This window comes from Poecilia reticulata, chromosome 3 (assembly GCF_904066995.2).
Source record: "Poecilia reticulata chromosome 3, P_reticulata-male-v2, whole genome shotgun sequence".
Taxonomy (NCBI): domain Eukaryota; kingdom Metazoa; phylum Chordata; class Actinopteri; order Cyprinodontiformes; family Poeciliidae; genus Poecilia; species Poecilia reticulata.
The window spans coordinates 27,403,423-27,430,848 of record NC_088832.1 but is presented as its reverse complement, the minus strand read 5'-3'; the positions used below and the strand labels follow the sequence as shown (position 1 = coordinate 27,430,848).

Genomic DNA, 27,426 nt, shown 5'->3' with positions numbered 1-27,426 from the left:
TGCCTAAATGATATCCAATAACAGATGAGCAAACTGAGCACAAACCATGACATCACCACCATCGTGTTTCACGGACAAAGTTTTTCTCTGTCGTGATCTTGGTGCTTCTCTCACCCACCACGGTGACCAACACGGTGACTGGACCATGTGTGTCATGGCTGCCCATTGACTTTTCCCACATCTTTAACAGAGCTCCCAAAAAATAATTAGACCAATTTATTTTTAGGGTGCTTCTTATATAAAATAACCAGCAGATGTTTAAATTACATCTTATTGATTGGATAACTTTAACTGCCCAACAAAAAAGTTGATTTTTTTTTACTTTGCACTGGAGATAGCCACATTTTTGTCTGAATCATCGTATTTTTACAACTTGCATAAAAACCTGGAAGATCCTATTTTTACTTTTCATAAATACGCAAGATTTATTGTAACATTTCTCAAACCATAATTGGATACAAAGGGGATTATTAGCACATAATCTGTTTCGCATGTAGAACCGATAGTACTAGAAGACAGGTGAGAAGGGGTGGTGACAAAAATGTTCATTTTGTGTCCTGACAACACAGAGGCCAGAGGCAGCGGGGTCCTTCTGCTGATGGATCAAATGGATAGATCTGCCTAATGCCTGGGCGTAATTTTGGAGGAGGCATGTGTCTGTGGAAAAGAAACCGATCAGGATAATGGTGAAAAATAACCGTCCTCTGCGGCCTGAAGGAAAAGAAAAACATCTAAAGCTCAGATTTTTAGACAGCTTGAAGTGACCGAGTAAGTGCAGAGTTAATACTTTTGGCAATAAACATTTAGGTTGATTACACCACTTTGACTTCATCAGAAACTGACCTTTGAAGACACTAAATAAAACCAGTTACTGTGATGGAGTTGAAACATCGAAGTGGTATATTGGGTTAGGACTGATTCGCTTAAAAACATTCATGCTGCACTCTTTTTCATCTTCAGCGGTGGAAATCACTGCTTTCCTGTTGTCTGAGTGGCCTTAAACATTTACCTTCCTCCTGTGCTGATAGGATTCCTCTGTTTATTGCTGTCTTTTCCCATGGGAATGAAAGCAGATGTAGAGTTCAATGCTAAGTGTGAAGTGCCCTGCATTCCCATGTACTGTATAACAACTTGGGACACCAAAGAGCCTTAAGAAATGCCGTTTGCTTTGACCACACTGCCACCAAGGCCTGTGTCTGATGGTATGGAAGTGAGAGCTGCAGCAATGAAATTTTTAGATTAGGTTAAAAGAGAACAAAACAGTCCTCTGTCAGTGAGAAATAACAGGGAACATTTCTAAATCTGCACCAAAATAAGAGTTTCTGTTTTGAGAGAATTTTACAGTTTAAGGTCAAGAAAGATTTGTTGAAATTGAAATTACTGGAACCTTCCTCAGTTCATGGACAATCATAATGCATTTCCTCCCGTTTCAAATCTGCCTGTTTGGGTTTGGCGGTTGTTTGGGCGAAGCTCAGAGCAGGTGAGGTCAGACCGCAGTGCCGCCGTTTGTCGCCGGCTTGGGAGGAGGGCGGGGCTGAGGCGCTGGACGGACACCGGTTGTGGTGGCTGTTTATCATAAACACAGCCTAGCCCAGAGAGGTCCATCTGCTTTGATTTTATTTAGTGATTCCCCCCAGGGACCCTGAGCTGGAGTGAGAATAACAATACTCGAGCCCATCTGTTCCTGTAGAAACCAGCCCCGGCTAAATTACCGCACACTACGAGCGGCTGGCATATGTTGTGGCATAAAGCTACAAGAGGGCATTGTGCGCCAGCTGTTCTGTTGACAAATACTTATCTGGCACTTCTGAACTCAGCTTGCTGAGCTGGTTTCAAGTTTGACTCCAAACTAAACAGGGTAAGGTGTTAGAAAGGGTTCCTGAGGGGAAGGGAAGGGAGGGGCGGTGAAGAGTGTGTGTAATACATGCTGATTTATCCCTGGGTATCATTTTGTCAGAGACCGTCTGGGGAATTGGGTCACTGGATGAAGATTTAATCTGAACATACAGGGCAGATAGTCGACTGAAGCCCGCCAAGTGGGCAAAACAGACAACATCTAATCTTTGTTATCCTCCAGTTAGAAAAACAGATTGTGATCATATTGTTATTGTGTTTACAGCTCAGTGGATGATCTTCATCCAAAGACCTAAAGTAGGCTCTATTGTCGTAATCTGATCTCTATAGAGAGAAATAAAGACGTACAAGAGGTTTAGGAGGATTCACACACACACATTCTAAATAATAGCTAATATTACTCTGCAGAAGTATTAATTCTGAACTGTATATGAAAGATTAAGACAAAACGATGCCTAATGGAAAAGAGGAAGTACAGTTCAAACAATAGTTATTGACAGATACACTTTGTCAGTTTTTCTTTGAAAACAGCTGAAGCTGTATAGAGATCATTTGGGAACAGGACAGATTCTCAAACCTGTCCCGTTTGGACTGGACTTCGACTGAAAATGCTTTCATCCAAATTATTACATTGTTGTTTTTGGAAGGTAAAGATGGACCACAATAGATTTTTTTTTTTCAGGATTGCTCATCAATTAACTTTTTCTGCCTTTCTATACCAGTTTTAAACATTTCTGCCTCTGCTGGAAAATGTTGCTGCCACCATCTTGTTTCAAAGAGTGAATAATATGTTCGAAGTGTTAGTATTTCACAATCACATCCTGTTTTGCATGCAGGCCAAAAAGTTCAATTTTAAGTGCATTAAATTTGTTTTAATACTTTCAGTAAATCGCCTGCTGAGTTCGTGACTGTTTGACCACAAATGTTCTGACAAACCTGTGAGGCCTTCACAGAGCAGCTGGTTTTACACACATTTGCTCAAATGTGCCTTCTTCATTGGATTTTTAACAGCCATTAGAATAAAGGGGGGTAAATACAAAATCTTAACTAACTTTTCAGATTTTTATTTGTGGATAAAGTGAAATCCACTTCCATTTCCTTTGGGATTCTTTAGCAAATAAATTTTATCTCTTTTTCTGTTCAACACCAGGCAGTCTGCTGCTATAAATATATATTTTAACATATGTGGCATTTAACTTATTTGCCAGATGATTCATAATTTATCAATTCAATAAAGCTAACTGCAATAAAAGCCACAAGTAGCTAAACTTGAAGGCAAAAGTTTCCTTTCATCGAAGGTGAATTGTCGCTAAAGAAGTCCTTAATGTATTTACAACATTCAGCATACCCGTCAAAATGGGCTTTATTTGGTTAACATTTACAGGAACATCACTGACATAAAGCTTCCACTCGTTACATGTGTCACACTGTACAGACGTAACATAAAAAAACATTAAAAACCCCAACCTCTACTCTGAGGTCCCTGCCAGTGAATAAGGAGCCAATCAGCAACGAGCTCCAGCAGTGCAGGAAGTTTGTTCTGTCAGGATCCCTGCGACAGCAGACGAGACCACAGAGCCAAACAGATCGGTTATTTTTCAACCTCCTTTTGACTTTATACTCTTAAATCCATGATTAAGACATGATTAGGTTAAGAAAAATATCCAAACATGTGTAGCTGAAGCCAAATATTCACATATAGTATAAAACGTATGACAGTAAAGTCTCCTAAACTTTCCCATTATTAGGTCAGCAAGGATTACCTAAATTATTTCTATATGCTAAAGGCCAAAAATAACGGCATTATTTTTTATTACTTTCTTCAAACTCAGAAGATGACATAAACTAAAGCGTCTATGCCCTTAAGCTATTTAGGGAAGCTCCGATGATGTCATGGCTTTGCAAGGCACACCTGTGGATGTATTTTAAGGCAACACACTCAAGCACACACATCTGCCAAGACGTGTATGACATCAGCCAAGAGCTCTGGAAGATAATTGTAGACCTCCACATGTCTGGTGCTTCCTTGGGTACAATTTCCAGATGCCAGACGGTGTCACGTTTATGGGCTCAAATAATAATACGCAATAAGGAACACAGTAACACAGTAACGAGTGACCATATTTTTCAGGGGAGAGACAAGTTCTGTGTCCAAGAGATGAAGGTGTTTGGGTGGAATATGTGCATCAACCTAAAAGCAAAAGACTGAAATTAACTGGCTGAAGTTGGGCAGAGTGTTGTTATCCAAAGTGAAACAAGTTACTTTCCTTAAATAGGCTCAAATGCCATGCAGCCATGAAGAAGCCATTAGTCCAAAAGCAACATAATAGCTAAATTTAAGCTTACAAAAACCGACTTATTTTAAGCATTAGCAAATAGAAATACTTACTGTAACCCAAACTGACCTCATTTATTGTCTTCATAGTAAAGAAAAAAGGTTTTATTCAGTGTAAAATCTGAATTCAGCTGTTTTTATCCGATGCTGATGTCTGTAGTTTGCCGATTTCTGTGTGTGGTACAAAACAGTTGACCGCTTAGAATCTAAATTCAGTTTTCTGCAAGTGCAACATAATCAAAGCAATATTTGTCAGTTTTATTTCTTTAATAAAATGTCTTATTTAAATACACAGATACATGGTGTTCAAAGGTTACACCCATTGTGCCTCTTCATTTCTCGTCCTTTGTTAACTGACAATTGAGTCCCTGTTAACAATCAGTAGTTGCTATCAGACAACATAAAGTACAAACACTCACTTAAATATACAGTGAAAGAGGCCAAAAAGTACCCAACATCATCAACCCTGTTTCATTTGTTTTCTGATTTTGTTAGGATTAGAGTTTAATAAATAATATTTGATCAGATCAGTTCTGTTATCTTGGGCCAGGCTGGAAGTATCACACGTCACACTTTCATTAAAGGCAGCAAGAGTCAATACTTTGCTTCTGTTGGAAATCAGGCCTGCCAGGACAGGCAGGAGAGGGGAGAAAGGCTTTGTAAACATAAAACATAATTCAGACTTCCTCGTTAACACAAAGAGCGAGACACTGCATTTCTTCACACCGCACACTGTCGACTTGGAGGAAAAACAGCCAGACTTCTCCAGTTTTTCACCTCATTGACCCTATGAATGCACAGAGTGGTCCACCAAGCAGCTTTACAATAGAAGCCATTGTACAAGTCTCCTTTCATGCATTTATCTACCACCTACTCTGCATTAGCAATGCAGGCCATTCTTTAGAGCAACAGCAGAGGAGCAAATTTGTATTCCGTAACAAAACGCTGATGTCTCCTTACCAACAAATTAGCACTCGGGTTTTCAAACGGGAGAGTGTACGAAAAAAAAAAAAAAAAAACGTAAACGTTTCCTGATAGGTCCACTTGGAAATGGCGGAAAGGTGCTGAAGTTTGTGGCAAAGAGCGAGACTTTTACAAAGGCTGCGTCTTATTTTGAAAATCATACACTGAAGGACATTTCTACAGATGATATGGAGATATGTAAACCAGTTCACAAAGAGCATGATCATAATGCGACTGCACACCGAGTTGACATCTATACTGTTACTACCCGGAGAAATCTATGCTACTAAGAGATTTTGCACAAGGTTTGTAGAACAGCACGTAGAGGCTGGGTGAGGTTTTCCACACTGTGTTGCTTCCTTAATGTGCGATATGGAAAGCTCCCATGTATTACAGTGATTAAGAATAGCAGGACTCCTCTTTTCTTAAGGTAAATGAGGTGAGCAAGGTCCTCCCACAGGCTCGATTTGTTTTTGTTGCACATGTTTAGTCAGCCACTGCGACGCAACGCGCCCCACAGCCCGTCGTCTCCATCCTCCCTCAACAGGGAGTGAATCCTCATAATGCCTACTTTCGCTTCATTAACCACTGCCGATGCTCAGCTGTGAGACACATGAAAGCTACATAGGACTACATAAGGAACACAATACTTTAAATTAACGCACAGTGCAAATAGGCTTCTCCCTTCTTTCGTCCATCTCCCTAACTTCCAGAAATGAGCCAGCTTTGAGGGAGAGGATTGCGCCAGATAGCGCCCCCTGCTGGCAAACAGCTTCTCTTCTATTAGTTCGGCCATGAAAGTTCTGATCTTTTTCTGAACCGCCAGGCCTGAAGGAGTGGAGATGGAGCGGCAGAGGATGAAAGGCGGAGGCTTTAGGGAGAGGAATCTACTTGTAAAGGCTCATGGTTGGGCTCTGATACATGCACATGTAGGCGTCGCAGAGCAGACGTCGCGCCTGACCCTGGATGCTCTTGGGGTCTAAGGTGTGCAGCTCCTCTGGGGTCATTTTCAGGTAGGCTTCCACTTCAGGACAGGGAGACACCTGCGGTATGTTGAAACCATTCTGGCCTCCTGCAACACAAGATTTAACAGTCTCTGTTAAATTTAGACGCTTCGAGAACTGATCAGTATCATGTATATAACTACTTATAAAGCTATGCATTTAAAAAGCAAGACTGGTTAAGATGATGAACCTTTTCTTAAATTATTTACATTAAACTTTCAGGACGCGGTAGGTTTTAAAACATCCCAACGCTCTATGGGAGGTTGGAAGGATGAGGATAATTAATGTTAAAAAATCGTGCAGTAAAAATGTGAAACAGCACTGTGTCTCTGTAAGTGTAGGGTGGGTGATATGGAATTAAAACGAAATATTTTGTGCTGCTATAGAGATAACGACAAAAGTGACAATAAGAAATATTTATTAATTTTTTAGGTAACCGTATGACTGTGACTGCATGGCACAGCAACAATAGCCCCACAGGCACAAATGCTGCTCCTCAGAAACATACCCAGTGGTAACACACCAGTGTTAGGACGCCAGTCACATAAAGAAAAGTGATTTGTATCACTAAGCTACACACAGTAACTGAATTTAATCATATTTTCACATGTACTGATGCTCTAATTGAAAAAAATACAGTGGAGAAGATTGTATATATATATATATATATATATATATATATAAAAGAAAATTAATAAAACTTACAATCCCAAATGACAGTTTTTTGGAGAGTGTAACAACATTAATTTGAATTTGTTGTGACAAACACAAATCAAAATACTCTTCGCAAGGAATTTATCATGATAATTGATAAACGATATGATAATTGCTCTCCCAAATTAGAGGAGTTAATTTAGGGAATAGATTCAATGATATCCTAAAATCAAGCAAAACAATGGGAAGGTTGAAATATGTTTCTTTATATAAATATACGTATAAAAATACTAAGTATGAATCAGTATGAGCAAGGATAAAATAAAAAAAGCAATCTAAACTTCTGTGTGATATGCAACTATTTTGTTCCGATTATTGTGTAACTTTTTTCCCAATATAACCATTATAGCTTATTAAAAAATTTATTTTATACATTTTTTAGATGTTGATATTACATGTTGCCTAAGAAGACATCCAACATGTGAACAATAAATAAATTGTTTAGACCTGAGTTTAGTTACTTTACTTCAGAACAAAGTGTTGTACGGCGGTCACACCCACCATCACGGTCCGCCATGCTGTCGAAGAAGAGCCAGGCAGAGTCGGCGCTGCCGTACTTGACGAAGGCCACGTAGTGACTGGTTTCGATGCACAGCACAGCGAACAGCTCCATCCGCTGGCGGGGAAAGCCGCCCTGACGTCCCTGGCCTTCCTGGAGCTCCTTTGGGACGGACAGTTTGTTGTGTCGATGGGCTTTCCTTTTCGGGTGGAGATGAACCTAAATCAGTAACAGCAGAGGCACTGTCATTATTGTGGAGAAATAAAAGATGCCAAATTTGTTTTTTAAGAAAAGATTTAGAGTAAAACCTTAAAGGAATAAAGTACTTTATGCAATATGTTCTATTAGAATATTATAATAAGTAAAAGCTATCGCAGTCTAATGTGGAAACGTGTCCTCTTTGCGGATATAATCCGTGTTCAAGAGAATGTGGTTTCTTTGGATTTGGCGCCACCAACTGGACAAGGATGATTTAAACTGATGTCGCAGAACTATTCTCTGTTGCTTACCTGCGTATTGCACTTTTCACAGAACTGCTTAATCTTGCCAGCAGTGATATCCCCGTCCTCATAACAGTCTCTGCATTCGTAGAGAGCCAGGCCTGCACAGATGCGACACTCCCTAGGAGCTGAATGAACGACAAAACACAAGCCTTCATTGTCAAACACACCCTTCTTTAAGAAAGAAAAAAAAATGCTTCTTTAAATACCAAATGCCACAGAGGTGTGAATCACCTCTCCAGACTAGGAAATAAATACAACTCACTGTCTTCAAGAAGGTCTGTGATGTCTAACTCTAAGGAGGGAAAAATCTTGTTGAACATTTTGAAGTCCTTGCCAAAGCGTGGCATCTGGATGATAAGGCAAGAGGGAGCCTACAGGAGGGGGAAAGAAAAAATTATGACCAATCAGAGTTGAAATTGATTTTACACTTTGCAGAAAATATAAACATTCCTAAAAACATAGTTCTACTTACCTCTGCAAATTTCAAGTCACTGGTTATGAAGGACCACTCCAGCAGCTGCTGGCTGGTTGGAACTCCAACCTTGTCTTTCTTTTCCATAAAGATTTGGTAAAAATAACAGTCTTGGACTTTCTGACCTGCAGACCTGGAAGATGAATCAAAATGCCATCAGAAGTTACATCTTTTTTGCATACTTATCGCTAAGGTTACAGATATCAGCAATTGTTCACAAAGGTTTACAGATGCATCGGAATTGACTAAAAATCATTGAAAGGTTAATTTGTTGGTTGTAATTAAATTGAGATTCACACGGTGTGGCCGCCAATTGGAGTTAGCAGCTGCATTTCCATTCCAAATGTTCGGAAAACTCTGTCGATATTCTGCCAATGTCGAAAAAACACAATTTCAAAATTCTGGTGTTTCCATTAAATATGAAACGCAATTAAAATCACACATAAATACGTTTGGTTGTACGACAAGTCATTAAAAACACGCCACAGCATTCCTCCCACTTCCTGTCGTCTTCTTCATCTTTTCTGCCAGTAGTAGCGTCTGGTTGTTGATCACGTGGATCATGTGATGAGAACAAAAAGTGTTTCCATTGCAGTTATGTGGAGTACACCAGCTTCGATAAACCACCTCCTCCTAACGCTAAAAGCTTCTATTGAAAGATGTGAGTTGTCTCAAAATTGGAGTGTTTTCATTAAGCAAATTTATTTTCTTAATTCCACAATTATATGGTCAACGGAAATGCAGCTATTTCCAGGACACGACAAATTCCATGTGTTAAACCACTTCTGAGACAAAAAACCCCCAAAAAACACCAGAAGTCTCTCACCTGGGCTACATCCTGTTTTCATATTACAGTCATGTTTGTGTTTTATTTGGATATAAAGGCCCCTGGTTCTAACGGAAGAGCGGCGAGGCACAGATTCCTAAATGCTTGGAGTCCGGTGTTAAGTTTCCACAGCCAGCAATAATTTGGCGAGCCAAGTCAGGTCATCTTTCCAAAGCCAGCATAGTAATAAACCAGGAAATTGTAGAGGACTTTATGTTTCCCTCTCCTGACAAGCTTTATGGAGATGCTGATTTGATATTTTTGGAACCTGCTCACAGTGCAATAAGTACCAATACCTGGTCTAATGAAGATGGTAACATTGTACTTGGTTGGCCTGAAAGCTTGTCTCAACTAATGGAAATTTAAAACCTCACCAGTGCCACAGGCTCATCACAGTAATTAATGTAAAAGGAGCCCCAACCACGTACTGAGTGTATATATTGTACAATACCATGGACGTACTATTTTAGTACAGCATACTAATATTTTTGCATTAAAAAACATATTTTCTTTTATGCTGGCCTCATTCAAAGTCTTAAATTGGTGGCGAGCATTGTTGAGTATGTACTATTTTCCTTCCACTCAATATTCCATTATTACATGCTTAGCTGCTGTACTTCGAACAGTCAGCCTCTACAGCTTTAACATTCAGTGGCTTAACATCTGGTTGAAGGTACTAATGTCACTATACTTAACGTCTGCTGATGTAGCTGCATGAATGTGTGGGGCATACATATAAAGAAACTGACATAAATCCCCAAATGTGTCATGAATATATAATACAGGTTATGAAATGAATTTACCTTTTAATGATATTTGACTTATTGCAAAGCACCTGTAAAATCGATATGAGTAATTTCTAAAACATAAACTTGTCACTCTCAATGTGAGAATATATAGAATAAGCAGATTACTATCTTTAAAACCAGAAGGAACCTTTTCCAGCAGTCACAATTACCCTAAATGTTGCAAAATGGTTTTATTTCTTCCCACTGTTCCATGTTTGTATAAGTTGAGCAACTTGCTCTTCCTGTTCCATGTAATTATTTAGAATATAAAAGCATAAACTGGCTATTAAAGTATATATATAGCTAAACTATTACTAAATTCTAGAAATGGAAAAAACTCTTTGCCACCAATAACAGAAATATACACGAGGAATAATATCTGAAGACTGACTTCTCAGATTAAATACACATTGAGAAAGTCTCTATATGGCTTCAATGTTACTTGTAACTGGTTCTTTCTGTAATAACAATATTATTGTCGTTAATAATCTAGTACTGCATGTAACGTCAAAGACTTCAAATTTTTCCCCTTACCTCAGCTTCAGCAGTGGATCCACCCTCAATATGTGATGGAAAAGGATATTAAGGAACTCCTCAGGATCTGTAGAGCAAAAAGTGCTTCACTTAGGTTTGGTATTATTAAATGCTACCATCTACTGTTGACACAGAAAATGTTTGCTTCAAGAGTTGGTAATAAAATTTTTTTTAAATTTAAATTTTTTTTTTATTGGATAAATCCCAAAAACTTTAAACGTAAAAAAATCTCAGTCTAAACTTAAAAACAGCCAACTCAAAAATTTAGATGGCCATAAAAATTATATATTTATATTTTTTTCAACATTTTTGCATTCAGGGTATCTCAGGGGAAAACTCAACCTTTTTCTTCAGAAGTGAATCCCGAGGCAGCTTCTACTTTTTCGAGGATCCTCCTGAGCTTCATCACTTTTGTAGCACAAACGTACCCGTGTCTGGAGAACGACAGCGACAGTGCTAAGGTCAAGGTTCAGTCACAAGGGCATTTCAGGTTTGATAACATAGTGAAAAGATAAATTACTCAGTTCTTTCAATTGGGTTGTGACAATGCCCTGCAAAAGTATTCATGTCCCTAGTAATCTAAAAATTGCTCACACCTGCTAAAACCTCAAACTTACCTGGTGATGGAAGCATACATAAGCTTATATACAGTCTACAACAGTTTTTCTTTTTTTACAAATAAAATCTTAAAATTGTGAGAGCATTTATATACTGTGTCACTTATTTAAAACTTATCAGAACCATTGTTAGATGTATTCACATTGTCACATCTTTTGGGGAAAGCTTTCAACCACATTTTTACATCTAGAAGATGAACATTTTGCTTTTGCAAAATAGGTCAAGTTTAATCAGTCTGAGCCTCTTGTGAACATATTTACCCAGTCATGTGAAAACATGAATATACAAAGCCATAAACCATTCTGTTGTAGCACTGCCTGTATGTTCAGGCTCACTGGACTGCTAGAAGGTAAACCTGCGTCCAACTCTAAAGTATTTTTCAGCTTCTAAGAGGCTTGTTTTCCAAAATAACCTGTATTTACTTCCACAGATTATGTAATCAGTAATAAATTGGGATGCTTTTCTACAGCAAGAATAGGAAGGAGAATCAGAGTTGACTGAATGATGTATGGAGCAAAATACAGGGCAATGTGTTCAGAACGATGCACATTTAGTTATCTGACACATTTAGCATTTTAAACCTCTCAGTAACTTTGTAGCAGTGTTCCTTGGTCTTTATGATGTTGTTTGTTTACCTACAGTCTCTCAAACCTCTGAGGCTTTTGCGGAACAGAGCTGGATTTATAGTACAAACATATTGACCACCAATAAAGTTATTTTTTTGAAGATAATTGTCTGCACAGGATTTTAAGTGGATCAGTGAAAATGGAACTGAACACAAATGCACACTCCACTTTTTGCAATTTCTATATGTTAAAAAAATATAAAATAATTTAACATGTTTTCCTGTGACAGTCGTACCCTATTTTGAATTGGTCTTATAGGTAAAATACTCTACAGCTTGTGGTTGTAAAGTTAAAGAAGCACAATTACTTTTGCAAGGCACAATATTTGAAAGTATTTAATCTTTCTTATGTAAATACAACCTAAAAATAGAAAGTCTTCTGTGTCTAAAACTATGACAGGCAGTTACTGTTATATACCCGGAGTACAAACACTTACATGCGCAGTGGATTGACTATCTCTGTGCGTAGCAGCTCCTGAGTCTCTCTGTAATATTCCACGTCAGTCTTTGATCGTGGCCTCAGCAGAACCGTGTCTAGTACAGAGCTGAAGGAGAAGAGACTGCACAGCAGAGCCCAGAAATATTTACACCATAAATCAACATTACTGGCTGGTGGGCATCTGCACATTTGACGAATATGACCATTCAAATTAAAGTTTACTGTAACGGTGAAGGACCACTGACCAGAAGAGGGTTGAATCCAGGTAGCAGGAATTGTAGTGGCCTTGAATGCCTTTTTTCTTCCCCACCATGATATCCAGACCATCATTCTCAGTACGTGGGGGTGTGTTCTCGTGCACTACCTCACTCAAATAGCCCCCAAATGCTACAAAAGTAACAAAAAGTAGCCGTAAAGTTTTGAGAAGACAAAAGTTACATTTGATCATGTTGAGTCTGTCCTCTGACTGGCTCACCGATAGAGTTGCACCGCTCTATGGGGTTGGAGGAATGGTGTAAGGAGGGGAAGCGGGAGTCAGGCCGGCAACATTTCAGCTTTACAAACAAAGCTTTTTTCGGTGGGCAGGTGAAGTAGCGAGTCCCCTTGAAGGTGCCATCGGTGCATCCAGGACACTCTTCTTCCTGAGAGAGAAATGTCATCAGTGGGAGGGATTACTTTAAGTGTGGGCTGCAGAAAGCACAGGTTTTCTCTAACAGATGTTAAGCAATTTCCACATAATGCTAATGCTTTCTAAAGGAAGTTCACATTTGCCCCAAAACAATGAGAGGAAAAATATTACTAGAGTACTACGATGAGTTAAAAGGCTGGCTAACCCAGCCTTTTGTGAAATTTGCTTGTTCGCTTTTTTTTTTTGGGTGCTGTGACTTCCTCAAGTCTACCCATCATCATAAAGTTGCCAAGCAACCACAAGCAAAACCGGGAAGTCAATGAGATCGGCTAGATTAAAATTACTGAGACAAAACCCCCTATGAAACCACAAATTGTCTTATTTTGTTCCTCCATTTTTACCTTTTACAGGAAGTTATTTGTGATGTCTTCCAGTGTTCATGCACTTTTCCCACAGTAAATATTTATGCATTTACAAGCATTTTTTTAGGTAAGTTTTCAAGCTTTTCCAGCACCACACTTGGGAGATAAAAACAATTCAAATGCATTTCAATTCACAATTATATGAAATCATTTATTACTGTTGTCATTGTTTTATGATAGTATTCTACAACCTTACACCAGTCACCTTATGCACTTGACTGCTCCGAGAACAAAACACTAATTTAGCAAAAACAAAAATCATTTTTAATAAAGTTGTAAGCCAATCTTTATGTCAGTTAACCAGACCAATTAGTTACTGAGAAATTAGGAATAATAAATATTCATTACACTGAAATAGCCAAAACAAATCATGTAAGGTTAAAGACCTTTCTCCTCAAACTAAATGTTTAAACACAACGTACAGAACAAATTACAAAAATATCCCTAAAAAAATTTTTTCTGACATTTAGCAAATAGAAATAATTTTGGTAATTCTAACTAACCCAAAATAAGAAAAGTTTAGTCTGATTTAACTTCAGACATCAAGAAAAAGTTTCTGTCTTTTTATTAAGTGTTTGAAAATATCTGGCTTAGATTGTAAATGTTTTCCAAATTTAGGTTTTCAATTAAACTTTATATTGCACTTTATTACAATACTGTGCAGTTTGAATATCAAGCACTTTCGAGGACTTTATACAGAATCAAGCACTTCCCAAAACTTCAAAAACACCCAACTAAAATCCAAGCATTTTCAAGGATTTCATGCGATCCCAGGTATTCCCTAAAAGATGCATATCAGATGCATGAAGCTGTGGTGGAGCTGCTTACTTGTTGCTGGTTGTTAAACTATAACTACTATTTGTCAAATTATAAACAAAAAGTTGTGTCTCACCAACTCCAGTCCAGCCAAAGGCTCCAGCAGACCAGGCGGCAGGCCCACCCAGCGTATTACGCCACACAGAGGGGGGTTCTCCTTCACCTCCACCAGAGACCCCACCTCAAGACCTGGCTGTCCTCTTGGAGGCGTCGGAGGTCGTGGAGACGGAGGGGCAGCGGGCGATGGGGGCTCGGGCTGCTCGCCCATTACAGACCCGACGGAGAGAGAGATGGGTCCCTGGCTTATGTTCTCGGGGGTCTTGCGGTTCAGGCTGAAGGGCAGTGAGTGGAACTTGTTGTCACTTGACAGCGAAGAAGAGGGCGGGGCTCTGGAGGGGGGAGAGGACTGACTGAATTCTGGAGGGGTGTCGGTGAGCGACTTGGCGGGGTCCTCTCCAACTGCCGAGGAAAACCCAAAGAGCAAAATTTACCATTTGGTGGAGATGCGATGGCGATCTTTACCATCTTAGAGATGTCGTATGGAGGAAAGTGAAAACCAATGCTTTGATGACAGGATGGTTTCAGAAACTTTTTCACTAATGCTCAATTACAGCTACAGTATCTCAACACATGAGAAAACAAGCCAGTATCTTTCACCCAGTTTGAAAATCATTTGACATAGTATGGTGCGCCTGTGGAAGTTGCTACTTATCTCAACCTTTTGCATTTGATATTTTTTCAGTTTCACCCACTTTGAGCTGATCTTTAAGTCTCCCACTAGATCTTTTGTTTCCACTTTAGTGATGTTTTGTCTCCAATATTCAAATTTCTATAATCTACACAGTCTACTGTATTGAGATGGATTCTGCTATTAAATTGAAATTTACGCGATAGTAACAAACACAGAAAAAGTATTGTCATAAATTTATACATAACTTCTTTTTAGATGTGGCTGCAGATTTGTTTGAGGCTAAAATGTGCCTGTATCACACAGGTCTTAAAGTAAAATAACATACTTAAAATATATTTTTGTGATTTACCATAATCTCTTGAAAATGTTTAAAGAGTTGGCTCATTGGGGAGTAATGACACACTTCATTTATCTTATTTGGGTTGATTAAGAGGTGTAGACAGAGACAGCCAATGACAGGAGCCAAAGTCCTCACCGAATTAAAGGCACAGACATATAAAGTTGCTGCCGCAGCTTTAAGGGAGGGGACACACTGCAGCCACAGCAGTTTGGATTTAAACTTCGTAACTTTCTCCACCCAAAAATATACAATTTTAACTCATACAAATTATGTACCGACAATTAATATTGACATATCCATTGCTGATGACCGTGACAAATTGCATCTGCCCTAGTTTAATCATACATGAAAAAAATCTGTCAACTACAGCAGTACATGCACATAAGCTGCCTTGCGAAAGTATTTAAACCCTTTGCACCTTTTGATATTTTGTCACATTATAACCAAAAACTTTGGTGTATTAATCAAAGACGCAAGAGATCTATGGTGACTTTGGAGGAGCTGCAGAGATCCAGGGCTGGGTGGCAGGACCTGTCAACACTGGAATTATTAGCAATACACTCCATAAATCTAGCCTTCATGAAATGGAAGCAAAAAGAAAGCCAAACAGAAATCAATAAGAAGCAACATTTGGTGGGGTCCAAGCAAAATTATTTTACCCAAATACAAAAAAGCTAACAGTTGCAGAAAATGTACACTGCAAAGCAACCTCAACACACTAACCACACCACAAAAATATGCAGGTTGCATCAGGCTGTCAGGTGATTCTTCTTCAGCAATGGCAGGGAAGCTGGTTAAAGTTGTTCAGAAGGAGAAACACGCAACACATTTTCCAAGAAAAGCTTCTAGAGGAAGTTGAAGCCTTGACATTGAGGTGAAGTTGGAATACTAGTAAACATGTAGAGCTACAACCTAATCTATTAGATCAAACCATATCCACGTGTTAGATTATAGCGCAGTCAAAGTTGAGCTGAAATCTAGTTGACAATCTGTGGCAAGACTTGAAATTTATGCTGATATACTTCCCAAAGCATGAGGCAATGCATAAAGTAGAATGAGCAAAAAGGTTCATCTTCATATGTCCAAATTTGGTGCTGATATACCTTGAAAAAAGGCTGCTGTAATATTCAGGGGAAAAAAAGAGTCAGTGAGTCTTCACAATTTTGCATTAGGTTGAGAGGAACTTTCACATAGAATCTCAATGAAATTCACTTAAGTTTGTGGTTGTAATGTGACAAAATCTGTTAAAAACACTAACTAAACGCCTGCGAGTGAGTAACATTAGGCTGTTTTTTATACACAGCAGAAATATTCCGTCAGTAAGAAAAAATGCAAGTCAGTAGCTTCTTCCACTTAATTCATGATAAAAACTACAAGCATCTAAACCATAAGACAATACTGCCCCAAAAGCGATCCTTTGCAAGATGTAAATGAGCACATGAGCATTTTACAGGATGAGTAAGCAGTTGTAAAAACAGCATTTCAGCATTTATGAATGACCTTCTCATTTCCGCAACGCACAGAGAGATATTACAGCGTAGAGCTAAAACACTTTTACACTGCCTTGCATTTTTACTGCTGTCATGCCAAATGGAAACACTACAGCCTTTTATTTCTACCGTATCTGTTCACCCAGTCAGAGTTTTAGGGTTCATTTAACATTTTATAACACATGCATTTTTTTTTCTCTTCAGTATGAAGAAAAATAAATAGTCTCATGTAAAAAAAAAAAAAAAAAAAATCAAATCTCAGTAGGTGTTGAAATGAAAAGCTTATTCACAACTGGAAGATACTGGTAACAACATGAACCGACCAGTTCAAACACAACAACAAAAGGATCTAGATTGAGTGCTGACACCACTTTAACAATAAAAAAAATAAAACAATGAGATGTGTTGTTGAAAAAATATGAATCAATTATGATCTCAGTGACAAAAGCTTTTATAAATACTCAGGCATGCAAACAGCAACACAAACACACTGAATCTATTATCAGCAACTGTAGTCAAAATAAAAATAAGGCATATGAGAGTCTGTTGCAAGGCTGAGTATTATTAAAAGTCTTTAGTAACACCCATTAACCCAACATGAAACAAAACAACGCTGAAATGATGAAGGACAAGACGAGTGGAAAAGTCTGCATAGCAAGCTCCTGTATCGACCTACTATCTAGATTTCTTCACTGTCAACACAATTAATTGGACACATTTACTTCAAGTCTATTGCGTTTACATTAATACTGCTGCAATAAAGCGTCAGTCATTTTATTCTATTAAATGCCAAATAAATATAAACCGATGCAGAAAAAAATCAAATCCTTCAATTACTTAAATTACTTTAAATGGTTAAAGAAAGAAAAATTATGAGCTAATATTTGTATTTTTTGCTTCATCAGAGAATTTTAGGACACATTCATTCTGTTTCTGTGGTCTGAAATCGCTTCATGTCATCGCTCTCCAATATATGTGTCTGTTTCTAGAAATGTGCCGCTCCACAAGCAATTTAGACACTAACCTGGAAGCAGTCACATCAAAAATATTTTACATATAGCATTTTACAAAAACAATGTAATAAAAATCAACATTTTTGGAATATACATTTTTATGTTATATACAATAATGGTGGCTTATTCTGCACATGTATAATTAATCAATCTTTTACGTAACCTACTGAAAATACAATACGCACCTGTGATAAAATGTGTTATTATGGTATTTTTGCTTTGAATTTTTTGCTTGGATTTTTGGCTTATATTCCACAACACTGTCTTGGCCTAAGTGACAAATTTTTTAAAATTCAGGGGCTGCAAAGATTTTTGCAAGGAAAGTATATCTTAGCTGACTATATCTTATATTAATTACAGTGAAAAGAGAGTAAACTTGAGTCTGCTGCATGCTGGATGGGTTTGAACTAATATTTAATTTTCTATTCATATCAAACCATGTAAAACTGTTAAGATCCTATACTAACAGGGTTGAGGTCATATTCAAGGAAACCTTTATTAGAAAAGCCAACTGTTCCAGACTGAATGTGTCATTATAGAGTAGAGGTAGCTCAGCAGTTGGGCAGAACCCATTTATTGGACCAATCAGTACGCAGCTTGTGGTGAACAGGAGCTTGCCAATCAGACGACCAACATCTTATGAGTTTTACCTTCATCAATGTACCATGTGCTTTTGGATTTGGGCTGGGCTGGGGGATCAAGAGAGCTCCCATTTAAAGTATAGTAAAAGTCAGACTTGCTTCTACCGCCACACTGATGAGCTAATCCTGCAAGTAACGCAAATACATGAGGAGGGAAAAACAAGAGAAGGGTTTAATGTGCACGGTGCACAGCTGATTAGTATGAATCTGAAGTTGTGTCAACAGCAATGGGAAATAAAATCCAACAAAAAAAGATTCATTAAACAACTACCACCTCAAGGAAATCACAGCAAAGAAGAGCAGTATTCACATCAACTCACACCTCATATCCTTATTTTAGCAAAACTCCCCATCAGATGTTATCTAAAATAGTAAAAAGTTATTGTTAAGTGTGGTTTGCAACTACACAGAAGTCTGTGAGACCCTCTAAAACATGAGAAAAGCAGGTGGCTGTTCATTTATACAATAAAAAATATATTCTGGGGTGAGAGGCCTTTTTAAAAGTTAGAATCACTGGTTAAGTTGTAGAAATGTTAGGTAGCTTAGCATCATAACACCAGTGCTGTACCTTTGCTCTTTGGTTTGCTTTGACCAGAGGATGATTTGTCGCTGCCTCTGGGGGCAAAACTGTGCTTCGGCAGCCTTTGGTCCTGCATGGAATATTCTGCACAGAAAGAAATTAAAATTAGAGGCACAACACTGCAAAGAAAGTGAAACTAGGAATTTTCACATTTTTCCTATGTTAAAATCCAAAGAAAGCTTAAAAAAAATCTATCATTTTCTTGGCTACGCAATGAAATATTTAAAATGTTTAACTCAAAATTAGTTCAGGGAAGCATTCTATATATACTCAAGATTAAATGTGGACTAAATGTGGAGTTCCAGAGTTTTAAAGAAAATGAAGAAACGTAATAAATTACAATGTCAGTATTTATAGATCTGTGTTTTTCTCAAGAGAGATGGCAGAAACATGCATAAGCAAATCAATATGCCACTGTGGAGAACAAAGAGCCAGAGTATCTCACTTGACTTTCAAAAGCAAGAGAGCCATCACTACAAAAGGCTCTCTGTTCCCGCTGCAAACCAAACACAAACTCAGACTGCTCAGAAGGAGCGCAGTGCTCGTCCGAGGGAGGGACGTTTCCAGAAACTAAAAGTTCCAGCAACGCAAACGTGGAGTAAAAACGTCAACACAGATGTGGTGACTCACCTGGCATTACGTCACCAATGGGAACAAGTCGAGTGTGCTCCAAACTGGCAAAATCACACACCAGCTTCCCTTCAATCATGCCATCCCAGTCTCCGATAGGATTGTCCTAAAAGAGTCGGACATGAACAAGTTGACAAGGTCTCAGATGCTCCTTATCATTTGATGCCTTTGTGCTGGTGGCCCAAATATTAAATCCCCTCGATTCTGATGATTAGTGAGGCCAGTTGTCTTGTTGCACAACCTAAAGGATGTGCTTTAGCTTGATCCTGCATACTACCACTCCAAACTCTGCAACTCCTCTTGACTACCTAAATAGAAGATCTTCCAACTCAGTTTGTTTCTTTTGAAAGCTCCAAGCAGAAGCTTGCTATACCTCCTCCTCAGGTTCAAATTTAGGCTTGTGCTCCAGAGGGCTATGTGGAATAAGGTTGAGACCAGAGCGACTAGCAAGAGAAGGCAGGGCGAGGCTGGGCGAACAGTGAGGCAGAGCAGTGGGCTCTCCTCAGCTCCCAGTTGGCCCTTTGCCACGCTGTTGGGTCATACAGCTCCAAGTCTTTACCTCACTCCCCGCGTGACTGCCTTGCCTTTGTGTGGGAGGCTCAGATGCACTGAGTGGGCTGCTGCCGCTGCGGCTGCTGCTAGCAATCTGTAGTCAAATGCTTCAATCTCACTATGAGTACAACGCCACAGTAACCATGGATACTAAATGAAAGGAACAGTCATTGAAGGACAAAAACTAAGACAAACGAGTCAATATATTACATACTTATTTGTCAACGTATTACCCAATACCACAATATGTAGTCTTTTTTCATGGCATGGAATGACTAACTTAGTACAAAGACATCATAAAGTGAGGAAAGTACAACAGCCTTAACTGGTATGTCACTGACTAAGTGTAACTTTCTTTATCAGTCAGAGCAGAGACTGAGTACAGGTCAGGTGTGATAACAAAATATCATAATTCTTGTATTTAAAAAAAAAAAAAACGAAAACAAATCAAAAAGCAAAAATTAATCTTCTAAAACGAATATGCTGTAAAATATTACAGCAATAACACCATCTATAACATATTATTTTTATGCTATTCTAACAAAAACAATGTATAAAGACAGACTAAATTTAGAAATTTTCTTAAAAGTTTATATTGCACAGAATGTTACACCTTTCTGCCATTTTGCACTTAATAGAGAAACACAAACATAACCAGCAGGGATGCACAGTATATCAGCATCAACATCAGTATCTGTTTAATAAGTAAAACTGGGCCAAAATTGGCCATGTGGCATTTGTTTGGTCCTGTGACTGTGATAGTGATGCAATACAGGTTAAACTGAAGCAAGGACAATGTCGGTGGTTTGAAATGGTGTTGCAAGTTTAGGAAAATAAATGTTACATATATTTCCCCTGCTAAAGTCCATCGCGGCATAATTTAAACTGTCACTATGAATCAACAGATAAACCCCAATATCTGATTGGTTAACCACTGCATCACCTCAACTGCACACCATTAATCTCATCAATAGCATTAGCAAGAGCGTTAGCACTCTCTAGCACTTCTCCAGTATCTCATTGAAGATATTTTAAACTTTGGGAACAGTAGCATACTTAGAAAGAAAACGTTTCGAAGTACGTTTTCTTATCATACTTATCCTCTAATGGGGCCAACTTATTGATTGATAGAGTTTGATCAATTAGATATGGAAGTTGGAGATCGGATCAATTTGGGAATAACGTCCCACCCTTGTTGAGTAGACTTTGGAAGAAAGAACGGACATTTTTATGATTCGTCAATTTGTTTCTTAGTTAACTACTTTTAGCAAAGTTAGTCGATAAAAAAATTACGTCCATTTTATGCATTCAGCACTAAAGGAACATGCTCACAAATACAGCAGTATATGTATGTTTAGTTTAATGAGATAAAAACTGCCAGAAATACTAATTCTTTATTCCTACAACTTTCAATATATTATATTGAGCATGGCAGCCATACTCGATACTGAAAGTGGGACTGCTCGGTATTTTAAACTTTGGGAACAGTAGTTAGAAAGAAAAAGTTTATTTCAATCTCTCCTTCCTTAAGATAAAACTGACCAAAGTCGAAACATTTAGGCATAATGCACAGTTCCATGTTTGTCTAAAAATCAGCCACTGTCTTCTTTTCCTCTGACGTGACAGAGGTTTGACTTATAGGTCACCCCATCAGCATTTGTGGTGCTGACCGTATACTTCGCTGTACAAGCAGTTTACAATTAAAACAACTATTTTAGCCATATATGTTTAAAAGTATCCCATTTTCATGTTCCATCCCACTTCTGTCTGGATTTAAAATAGCAGGTACAGCATCCTATTTAACTGGAGCCATACTTACCATGTCAACTCCCACATAGTAACCCAGGCTCTCGTTCCCTGGCAGCAGGTCACAAAAAATGACGGTTCCTCTCTCGGGCTCCTCTCTCAGCACCACCCTGGAGTTGATCTCCAGCGGAGCATAGTCCTGGTCGTCCTCCAGTCTAACCTGGTTCTCCTCCAGCTGTCCCAAACCTTCGTCATCCTCATCCTCCCAGAGTTCAAGCTTGTCCAACGCCACAAATACGCCACACTCCTCCTCACAACGGAAGAGCTGCCGACCCTGGTAGGAGCCCTCCGTGAAGCCCTGACCCCGACCCTCCTCCTGGGACAAGAAAGGAGAGAATATCAAACTTAATTCAGAGAGAGACGGGACAAAGCTGAAAGCGGGAGATCAATGCATTGTTCACCCTGCATGGTTTAACAATTCTTACCCAAAATGTCTTCTTACATGCACTCTTTTATGGCATTTTAGGGAGGTAGCGCTTGAATGCATTATGTGTCTCAGCCCCCTCATAAACACTGGAGCAGAATAAAAACAACATTGTGCTACAATAGGCAACCCATTGTACCTTGCTGCTGTACATATGGTCCAGAACAAATTGCATCACATCAGGGATTTAGATTTACTACCAAGATTATACAAAAAAACAATTGCCATGATGCATTGTTTGCTTACATCTATTTCAGTCAAAACACTAAATTAATGTAACACCAATAGGACAAAAAGGAAAAAATCTTTATATTTAAATAGTCAACTAATTTAAAAAAAGAATCCAAATTAAAAAAAAGCCAAAAATGAACTGCTTTCTGATGTCGAAAACACAGATTTGATGTATGAAAATGAAAAGACATTTGACATGTTTACTAAAAATAGCTGCAAGTTTAATCTCTGCAGTTCAGCGCTCTGTATAAACAACTTTAAACATCCATCATGTTTACAATGCTTTTCATTTGTTTGCTTTAAAGGTATAGTTCAGATTGTTTTCGAGTGAGGTTCTGTAAAGTTTTAATCAGAATTTCTTTTCCTTTTCCATAGTGTCAAATCTGATTTTTGAAATAATAATAATAACCAAAAAAAAAGGAACATTTTCAGAACACAAAAGAAAACACAATTTTACTGGAGATTAAATCTTGACACTTTCAAGATTGTTGCTAACAAATCATAAGTTTGTTGTTGTCTTATAATGTTGGCTGGATGCATTAATTTGCCTGATCTACTTCGATTCAGCAGTCTGGCTTAGACTAGTAAAGTAAATGTTTAGGTTTTGTGACATGCTGACATTTGTACAATGGCATCAAAAATGTACATGCTTGTGTTTTTTTTAGGTCTTGTAATGTTTGAGGATTACAGCAGCAGGTCAGAGTCACTGATACGACCAGTAGCCTCTGCCAGAGTAGGTTCATATCATAACACAACCAGAAAAGACCATGACAAACTTAACAACATTATCTTGTCACATTTAATATCCTCTAATGGGGCCAACCTATTGATTGATAGAGTTTGATAAATTAGATATGGAAGTTGGAGATCGGATTAATTTGGGAATAACGTCCCACCCTAGTTGAGTAGACTTTGGAAGAAAGAACGGACATTTTTATGATTTGTCAATTCGTTTCTTAGTTAACTACTTTTAGCAAAGTTAGTTGATAAAAACATTACGTCCATTTTATGCATTCAGCACTAAAGGAACATGCTCACAAATACAGCAGTAAATGTATGTTTAGTTTAATGAGATACAAACTGCCAGAAATACAAATTCTTTATTCCTACAACTTTCAATATATTATATTGAGCATGGCAGCCATACTCGATACTGAAAGTGGGACTGCTCGGTTACCTCTGACTTTCCAGGTCACAATTACTAGTTTCAATTCAGTGGGAACTGGGAAAACCTGACTTCTGAGTACAAAAAAAATGCACCTTTAGCCACTTACGACTCTAAGAATGTCTTTTGTTTTCCGCCAACTCACTGTGACTTGGCATTTGTCTGTTGCAAATGCGAACTTCACATAAACTTGACTTTCTAAATCTGAACTACCCACTTGCATGTGCAGCTCAATAATTAGAAGATCACTGAAAAGTTCATTTAGTTCAATAATTTAGCTTTAAAAATGGTAACTTGTAGGTCACATATGGCTTGATCCAGAGTTTATTCTATGAATACTTAATCTTTGTTGGGGTTTTTTTTTATTAGTCATATAATATTTTCTAACAAACAATAATTTAGAGAAGTATTACCAAAATAAACTAATAATTTCACAATTAAGCAATATGGTAGCCCTTATTATTCATTCCTTTGTTGACAGGAACTTATAAGGTTAACTAACTGTATAGCTTTTGACTTTAAGAAAAAAAAGTAACATAGTAGTGTGAGATCATTTGAAATAAGCTAGGTTCCTACGTTATAAGTCAGGTTCCTACTTTCACAAATCTTAAAATAAAACACTAAGTTGCAAAACCACAAACTCTTTCCTACTGATGAGGTGCAGTTCTCATTTAACCTAATTTTGTTCAACATCTGTGCAGTGCAGTCTGTGGTTCTAGCAGACATTTTCATATTTATTTTGCATGTACCTTAAGTTATCAGAATATTTTTAAATTGAATGTTATTTTCCCTTCTTTATAAATGTATTATTTAAAACTGACTTGAATTATTTTTTTTTCTTTATTAGTATTTAATCTATTATAAAAGAAAAATTAACAATCTAGTTCTTACCAGGAGCTCCACTCCAAACCAGATTCCAGACAGGGCTCTGTCAGGAAGCAGTGAGCCTTTGAAGCGGACCACTCCGGGCAGAGGTTCATCCCCTGAGCGCAGCTGCACGCGCACCTTGGAGCCGCAGTCGATGTCTCGGACCCGTTCGAGCCGGTCTTCGTCGCAGAGCAAGTTGCATCGCTCCTCACAGTTAGTGATAGGGAACAGCAGCTCAGCCAGCTTCTCATCCAGCTCCACCACATCCCGCTCATCCAGGCTCAGCACCACGTTGGTCTGGTCCAGGATGCGGAGGCTCTTCTTGCCCTTACACGGGGGCAGCGTCCGCCCCAGGCTGTTGCGCTCCTGGCAGGCTTGGCCGAGGCTTCCGCGGGGAATCCTCAGGGTCTTTTGGGTGGGCTTCTCCACAGTGCATTCCTTCACGACCATGTAGAAGCGCCAGTCCTCCCTGAAGCCCCCACTAGGCTTCTCCCACAGGGCAGAGCTCATGGCTGCATGGCAGACTGGGGGCCCAGCGCCAAGACAAGCTTGACTGGCGGTCTGAAATTAATAGTAAAATAGTATCACAGGAGCAGTCCATAAGAATAAAATTAAAATGTTTGGAAGAAGCTAAAAATAAATCTAATCCAACACATCACACAAGAAAAGACGTTATCTGTAATCTTTGCCATGACTAAAAGCGGTAAGACCGGATGAGTGAATGTCCCATATGCATGGGTGCAGCATTTTGCTATGTGTAGCGTTACAAAACAAAGGATTTACAGATACCAGAAAGACTCAAAGATTTAGCTCATTAAATAAAGCAAAAGCACATGCAAAATAAAGTGGAGATGTTATTTCAGTTTTCAGAAATCAGAAAGTCAGAAATATTGCTTTTTGATTGGTCAAAATACTACACCCACCAGCCTTTTATTACAACCACTTAATTGGTTGTTAATACAAATAGCGAATCAGCCAACATGAATTCCTTTGAAACTGTTTTATGTTTAACCATCACACTGAGGTTAACTGTTCTCCAAGGCCTACAGTCACAACAACTCAATACAGTAAAACCAAAATAGTTTTTGGAAGATGGTGGAAGGAGAATTCCACATCATACATGTGGAGCTGATGCAGCACCTGAGTAATATGTCAAGTTGGACCAATGTCTCTGAGAAATGTGCAATGCCTTGCCCATCCTATCCTATAAAGAATTAAAATGACTCTGAAGGCAAGAGGGGCTCCAACCCAGCGCTATATAAAGTGGTTGGTGAGTGTATATTTGATAGATCTGATATTCAGTTTATTTTCTGAGGTAGTCCATCAATGCAGCCGATTCATCCCTGTAAGACACCTCTGTTTTCAGAAGCACCTCTTGTTACTCAAATATACACGTTTGAAAATACTAAAAATAGCCGGGAAGCAGACAGTGGATTTTTTTTTTTTTTTTTGCTACGCATGGTAGGACTAACAACAGCATGGTGGATTTCCCCTGATCACGTCTCAGATATGATGGTGTTAAGCATATCTCCTGCACCGCATCCGTCATTTGTTGAAAGAATGACAGCAAAAACATATATTTAAAACACTAGTTTACTTCACATATTTTTGCTTACAAGAACTGACACAGCATCTGGACAAATCGTTAACTCACTATTGTTACGGATAGAGTTGGACAGCAATAAAAGACGTCGTTGTACCAGCGTAGCCTATTTTCAACCTGAAACGGGGAAGCAGTTGTTCTATGACATTTATTTATGTTGTCTATCAGAAAAGCTCCACATGACAAATTTTGTACAGGTTGTTATTTAACGTTTTCCTTGACAACTAATAAAGGATTGTATCACCAGGCAGAAACAGCCAGTCAATGCCCCCTTTTTGAAGGAAATGGCTAAAATGAACCAAACTGTCATTCATAACCAATGCAAGCGAGGCAGACGGCTTACCTTCGAGACAAGGCAGGTTACTCGGAGGCTGTGGGTGATTGACAGATCATTTCATACATCCATCAGATAGAAAGCGCTTTCTAAAGCATGATAAATTCCTTCTCCTATAACCTCTGCTAGCTCAGCCGCTAGCTAGCTAACGCTAGCGTTCAAAACAGCTGAGTGTCAGGCTAAAGTTAGCCGTGAAAGCTGGTAAGGATGCGGGCAGAGGACTGCCACCAATTAAAATTAACTAAAAGCATTTAGATATTGGTTCTATATATAAAAAAACTTCAAATAATACGCTATAACGCAGCATACATAGACTACATTTATTATTTACAGGAGACGACCTCACCGTTGGTATGGCGTGACGTCACTGCGTTGTCTCATAGACATTGGCCAGCTATCTTTTTACTTGACCTGTGATTGGTTAATTCTGTGTGCTTAAGGAAGTCCTAGTATGAGGGATTTTCCCACTATGTCAGGAAAACATAGTTAGGTTGAAGTACATACACATACACTTACACACTGAAGGCATTTTTCAGTGATATTCAGCAATATAAATCTTTAAATCTTAATTAAATTGGCTACATTGTCATAAAGCAGGTCTTCAAACTTTGCAAACAATAATTTGGGTTTACTTAATATTTATTTTATTATTAATACATTCCCAGTATTTTGCCATAATTCCTTATTTTCTCACCCCAACAGGAGTGAATTCACAGTGAATTCAAGATGTTACAGATTTTCTGAGTCACTCTATCAAAATCAAATTAGACACATGCATAAAGCAGTATCAAAATGGCTTGGTTGACCACCTGGAACACACTATGCCCAGTGTGATATGGTGGTGGCAACCTCATTCTGTGGGGATGTATATAGAAGCTGGTTATTAGAGTTGCAGACAAGGTGGACGGGAATACATACAGGGTAATCAGGACAATGTAACACCCTGTTAGAGACAACAAAATATTTAAGACCCCTGCAGAAGATTCCCTTCCAACACAATTAAACATACAGCTGGAGCT

General features: G+C 38.5%; 1 protein-coding gene across 2 annotated transcripts; it reads right to left on the bottom strand.

Moving 5' to 3' along the window:
* Positions 1–3,199: 3,199 nt before the first annotated feature.
* Positions 3,200–26,772, bottom strand: cyld (cylindromatosis (turban tumor syndrome)). Of its 2 annotated transcripts, XM_008405556.3 has the most exons (17): positions 26,417–26,772; positions 24,495–25,031; positions 21,797–22,099; positions 19,426–19,531; positions 18,784–18,879; positions 18,225–18,341; positions 14,117–14,499; positions 12,650–12,815; positions 12,420–12,561; positions 12,173–12,295; positions 10,835–10,926; positions 10,493–10,559; positions 8,345–8,477; positions 8,135–8,243; positions 7,879–7,997; positions 7,372–7,588; positions 3,200–6,224 (listed from the first exon to the last, which is right to left on the bottom strand). In XM_008405556.3, exons 2-17 carry the CDS (start codon positions 24,978–24,980, stop codon positions 6,040–6,042), a joined length of 2,844 nt encoding a protein of 947 aa, XP_008403778.1. In that variant the 5' UTR covers positions 24,981–25,031; positions 26,417–26,772; the 3' UTR covers positions 3,200–6,039. The 2 variants fall into 2 exon arrangements, with proteins under 2 accessions (XP_008403778.1, XP_008403780.1); XM_008405558.3 differs by lacking the exon at positions 18,225–18,341 and having other exon boundaries at positions 26,417–26,771.
* Positions 26,773–27,426: the final 654 nt, after the last annotated feature.

What these genes read in the sequence shown, in the direction of transcription:
- cyld (XM_008405556.3), bottom strand. Translation starts at nt 24,980, where the DNA reads ATGAGCTCTGCCCTGTGGGAGAAGCCTAGTGGGGGCTTCAGGGAGGAC. An exon ending in CACATGGTACATTGATGAAG is followed by an intron (nt 14,500 to 18,224) that starts GTAAAACTCATA and finishes TTTCCTCGGCAG; the next exon opens with TTGGAGAGGACCCCGCCAAG. An exon ending in CTGGATTCAACCCTCTTCTG is followed by an intron (nt 12,296 to 12,419) that starts GTCAGTGGTCCT and finishes TCTGCTGTGCAG; the next exon opens with TCTCTTCTCCTTCAGCTCTG.